The 5,493-nt window shown below is 37.9% G+C and overlaps 2 protein-coding genes across 2 annotated transcripts; both read left to right on the forward strand.

Annotated features, from left to right (window-relative positions):
- Positions 1-889: 889 nt before the first annotated feature.
- LOC120114653 lies at positions 890-4,029 on the forward strand. Its single transcript, XM_039135484.1, has 6 exons — positions 890-1,135; positions 1,192-1,211; positions 1,348-1,525; positions 1,613-2,146; positions 2,407-2,710; positions 2,810-4,029. The coding sequence occupies exons 1-6, from the start codon at positions 890-892 to the stop codon at positions 4,027-4,029; spliced, it is 2,502 nt and encodes an 833-aa protein (XP_038991415.1).
- A 126-nt stretch (positions 4,030-4,155) lies between these two features.
- On the forward strand, positions 4,156-5,249 carry LOC120114654. The gene is made up of 2 exons (XM_039135485.1): positions 4,156-4,500; positions 4,692-5,249. Exons 1-2 carry the CDS (start codon positions 4,156-4,158, stop codon positions 5,247-5,249), a joined length of 903 nt encoding a protein of 300 aa, XP_038991416.1.
- Positions 5,250-5,493: the final 244 nt, after the last annotated feature.

A 5,493-nucleotide genomic window follows, 5' to 3' on the forward strand; every position in this document is an offset into this window, starting at 1 on the left:
CCTAATAACTCAACCTTTGAATATGTCCATCAATTCACGATTAGCATTTATTGATATTTATAAAATAATAATAATTACAAGTGCTTTCAAATTATTATATTTAAATCATTAATAAAACTATATAAATATATATTATTATTCATAGTTTTCTAGTTATGGGCCTAAACGATTTAATCAATCTTTAATAGTTTCCCTGAAAAAATAATACCCTAAATAGCTTTCTAATTATGGCACGTAGTGTAGGCAATAGATAATATAATCGTCATTAATGACTTCATTTACAAATATTAGCCCGAGTTTTTGCTGATTATTTTGTATTTATGTTAATGTTGACATCAACTAATTTATTTCCTTAATCAAAAAAATTATTTTATTTTAATGTGAAAATAAAAATTAAAAATATTTAACTATAAAGAATATTAATATTATAAAAATTGGTAAGAAGATCAAACAACCAGCCTAAACTTAATTAATTTCTTATTTTGTTAGTTAGTTGATTTAATTTGGCAAAAAAAAATTAAAAGAGAAAGATTAAATTATTATTTTAAATGTTTAAAGTCATTCAGTCTAATATATATAAAGATGGAGTCGAGATTGAACTAGGAAAGATTATTTAACTTTAAAATAAATAGTCTTTAAAATTAAATAAATTATAAAATTTAAAACAGTTAAGTTTAAATTTAATTAATTTTAAAATTAGAATTAAAATAGAAATAATTGTAACATAAAAGTTTACGTTCATTATAATAAAAATACAACATCAACAAGACGCCTTCTCTCTCGGTGCATGATAGACGGCCTAACAGCGAGCGAAGGCGAAGCTATTTTCATCTGATTGTGTGATTCTCTCCATTGATTATGTGACTGTTTTTAGGGGTTTTGTTGGGCTATGTCAGGCGAAGCTCTTACTAACTCACGAAAACTCTTTACGGCGGGGATTAATCAGGAATTGGAATTTTTTCCACCAGCGGTGATTGAGGGCTCGTGTGTAGTGAAGCCGTTGAAAGACGTGTTTGAGGAAGGGATTTTGGACTGGAAACATGCATTAGTTGGCCAATTTATAGGTTCGGCTCCAAATTTTAGCTCCATCAAGAAGATTGTTATGCTGTTATGGGGTAAGGCTTCTTCGATTAAGGTAAGTCTTGCTGGGCCAAACCTATTTGTTTTTTCTTTCGCTAATTCGAATGCTAGGGACTGGGTTTTAGAAAACGGTCTGTGGCATGTACAACATAAATTGATATTCCTTAGGAAGTAGGAGCCTAATCTGAAAGAATTGTAATTCGATTTGTGTCGCATGCCTATTTGGATTCACTTATTCAATGTTCCACTGGAACTTTTCTCAAATAGGGGGCTTAGCTATATTGCAAGCGTTGTAGGGAAGCCTCTCCATATGGATTCAATTACAGCTGCTAGGGAAAGATTGGAATATGCTCGATTATGTGTTGAGGTTCCTGCTGGGTCTTCAATTCAGGATCATATTGATGTTGTCCTGAGTGATGAATCAGTGGCAAAAATTAGGGTCTCGGTTCCCTGGATATTAATTTCTTGTACTGACTGTGGGCGGTTTGGGCATTCTGTGAGACTTTACCCTAGGGGGAAAAGAATTGAGTAGGTCTGGAGAGTTAAAGGACCTGTGAAGGATGCTAAACAGGATGTTCCTTCTGTTAGTGGTGAGGCTACCGGAGATGTAGATTGTGTTATAGCCACTACCACTAGTGAAGCACTAGAAGGGATTAGCTTTGGCATAGAAAATCCTGTTCAGGTGACTATACAGAATGACCAGGTTAAAGTTGTTGATGCTATTGTTAAAAATAATTATGCTGCCAACTCAGTGCCAGATAGAAACTGCCTTGCAAATAATTTAGCTGTCATTGTGGATGTGGTTAAACAGGCTGAGCAGCAAAGTAACCCTCTTATTAAGAGAGGTAGAGGAAGACTTGCTAAGGAGGGTAGGGTTGCTGGAAGAGGTTCAAGGAATAAATTTGAAATCCTTAATGCTATTGACCCTGATAGTCTGTTGGAAATCTCTGATGTTGATTCAGGAAAAAAACAGAGAGGTGCTTCTTTGGGTGTGGCAAAGCTAGTGCAGGATCTGAAATTGAAGAAAAAAGAGCATGTGGAAAAAGCCAAAAGAATTGAGGAAGAGGTGGTGTTTCTTCATCCACTAATGTTTCATGCTAATTTGTTTTTGGAACATAAGGGGATTTAATAGTCCCCTCAAGCAATGTAAGGTTCTGAATTGGGCTATTAGAAGTCAAATTAGTATCCTATGTCTCTTGGAAACTAGAGTGAAGGAGACTAACTCCATAGCTATTCTGTCAAAGAAGTTTGATGACTGGTAGTACTGTTGTAACTACAGGCATGCTAATAATGGTCGTATCTGGGTCCTTTGGAAAAATAATGTAGACTGCACCATTAGTTCTACATCTGATCAAAGCATTACTCTTGAGGTTTGTTCTGGGGGAACTGGATTTTTTTATTACTGTAGTGTATGGTTCGAATGATAACACCACTCGCAGACAACTTTGGACTCAGCTTAGCTCTATGGAAGCTTCTATGGGAAATATGGCTTGGTTAATAGGTAGTGATTTCAATACCATCGTAAAAGCTGAGGAAAGCTCTGCACAAGTTAACTATGGTACCTTGGCTGATATTTCTGAATTCCAGAGCTGTGTGGAGGGATTGGGGTTGTTTGATCACCCTTACATAGGTCATTTGTTCACATGGAAAAATAAGTAGCAAGATACATTCCTGGCACGCAAGTTGGATCGGGTTCTTGTTAATCCAAACTGGATTAATGCATTTCCAGCTTCTGATGTTGAATTTCAGGCCCCTGGTGATTGTGATCACTATCCAGCATTAGTCTGGCTGCATAAAGAAGTCTTTGCTATTAAGTCTAAGCCATTCAAGTTTTTTAATTTTTGGGCTATGCACCCTGATTTCATATCCATTGTCAAGGAATCATGGCAGACCCCGGTTAATGCCATCCCAATACAATCACTTTATCTAAAGCTTAAAAGGTTGAAGAGATGCCTTAAAGAGCTAAACAGGAACTATTACAATGATATTTCGGGGCAAGTAAGGGTTAAAAGGGAGAAATTGAAGAGTTTGCAGCTTGCCAATCTTGATCCATCTATTGCTGGAAGAAATATTAATGCTGAATTGGAAACTGAAAGGGAAATAAAGGCCCTCGAGGAGGCTGAGATGATGTTCTACAAGAAAAAAGCTAAAGTGGATTGGATTAAAGATGGTGACCAGGGTACTCAGTTTTTTCACTCTATGGTTGCAAAAAAAAGAAAAATCAACACAATTAGAGTCTTATTCAACCAAAGTGGTGAAAGACTTGATACCTTCGAAGACATTCCTAATGAATTGATTGAATTCTTTGTGAATCAGCTAGGGGTGGTTGACCCTGAGGTAAAGGGTTATAATGTCAGCACCATCAAGGATTTACTTAGTTATTCTTTGCCAAGGGATACAGCAGACACCTTATGCAAGGATGTCTCTGATGTTGAGATTAAGGAGGTCTTGTGGGGACAAAGGAACAACAAGTCCCCTTATCCAGATGGCTATAATGTTTTCTTTTTCAAGAGAGCTTGGTCTGTAGTAGGAGAAGACTTTCTGGCAGCAATCAGGTACTGTTTTGATCACTATTTTATGCTCCCATCATTCAATGCAACGACTGTTATGCTTGTTCCCAAAATCCCTAATCCAAGCTTAGTAAAAGATTTTAGACTCATCTCTTGCTGCTCTGTTGTTTACAAAACTGTCACTAGAATTTTAGTGAATATACTTTCTTCTATCTTTCTTGGTATGATATCTATGAACCAAACTGCATTTTTGAAAGGGAGAAGCATAGTGGACAATACCTTACTAGCCCAAGAACTTGTTAGGGGTTACTCAAGAAAGAAAATATCCCCTAGATGTGCTCTTAAAATAGACTTGCAAAAGGCTTTTGATTCTTTAAACTGGGAGTTTATAGATGTGATCTTGCATGCTTTGGGGTTACCTGATAAGTTCATTGGCTAGACATGGGCCTGCTTTACAAATCCTAGGTACTCTATTGCTTTCAATGTTAGTCTTGTTGGATACTTTAGAGGGACTAGAGGTGTGAGGCAAGGTGATCCCCTATAACCCTACATTTTTGTTCTTTCCATGAATATACCTTCAAACCTCTTGAATGTGGCTGCTTTAAAAGGGGTCTTTAGTTATCATCCTAAGTGCAAGAGGATTGGACTCACTCACCTTTGCTTTGCAGATAACCTGCTTATTTTCTGCAAGGGTTCCATTAATTCTGTCATGGGGGTACAGGCTGTCCTAGATCACTTCTACTCCATGTCAGGTTTGAAGTTGAATGCCAGCAAGTGTGAGATGTATGTTGCTGGTATTCCTGCCGAACAGAGCATCGTCATCAAAGAAATCATTGGCTTCAATTTGGGTAGCCTCCCATTCAGATATCTGGGAGTTCCACTGGTTACCAGGAAATTAGCTGTGAAGATTGTCAAACTCTCATAAATAAACTACGGGCAAAGCTGAGTTTATGGGCTAATAAACATCTTAGCTTTACTGGGAGGCTACAACTCATTCGTTCTGTTTTGTTTAGCATCTCGAACTATTGGTGCAAGCAACTTATATTGCCACATATAATTATCAGGAAAGTGGAGCAGCTGTGCTCCCGATTCTTTTGGAAGGGGTCTGATGTGCCTGCTAAAGGTGCAAGAGTTAGTTGGAAGATAATTTGCCTAGTGAAATCTGAAGAGGGATTGGGTTTACAAGATGTAGGAAGATGGAATAAGTCTTGCATTGTGCAGCTAATTAGGAATCTTTTGGCTAATGAAGGCTCGCTTTGGGTAGCTTGGATGCACTCCTATGTGATTAGAAATGCTGATTTTTGGCAGATGAAAATCCCTACAAATGCTAGCTGGAGGTTCAAATACTTGCTGAAAATTAGGCCTGATGTTGCTCACCTTTTCTCGAGTCAGGTTTGTTATCTAAATGCGAGGCGTGTCTGGGATGATTTGCGCGCTACTGCCCCTAAAGTATCTTGGCACCACTTGGTCTGGTTCCCTGGGCGCATTCCTAAATATAACATCATAGCATGGATGACTATGCTTAATAGGTTGCCTGCTCGGGCAAGACTCGTGGAAATGGGCTTAACCATTGAAACTGACAAATGCTTACTATGTGGCATTGTGGCAGAGACAAGAGATCACTTATTCTTTGAATGTAGCTTTGCTAAAGAGCTATGAGGATCCATTCTTGAACTGTATGGCATTTCCCGTAGAGTTAACAGCTGGGATGGTGAGCTGGTCGGGGCTACTCGATTTTTTAAAGGTAAATCTCTCATTGTGAGAGTTCTCAAGCTTGCTTGGACTAGCCATGTGTATGGCGTATGGAACGAAAGGAACAATATATTATTTGGGAGAGGAATAAGATCTAAGGAAGACGTGCTGGGAGACATTAAATAGACCATTCGAATCCGGCTGGAGGACA

This window comes from Hibiscus syriacus, unplaced genomic scaffold (genome assembly GCF_006381635.1).
Source record: "Hibiscus syriacus cultivar Baekdansim isolate YM2019G1 unplaced genomic scaffold, ASM638163v2 tig00110239_pilon, whole genome shotgun sequence".
NCBI lineage: Eukaryota > Viridiplantae > Streptophyta > Magnoliopsida > Malvales > Malvaceae > Hibiscus > Hibiscus syriacus.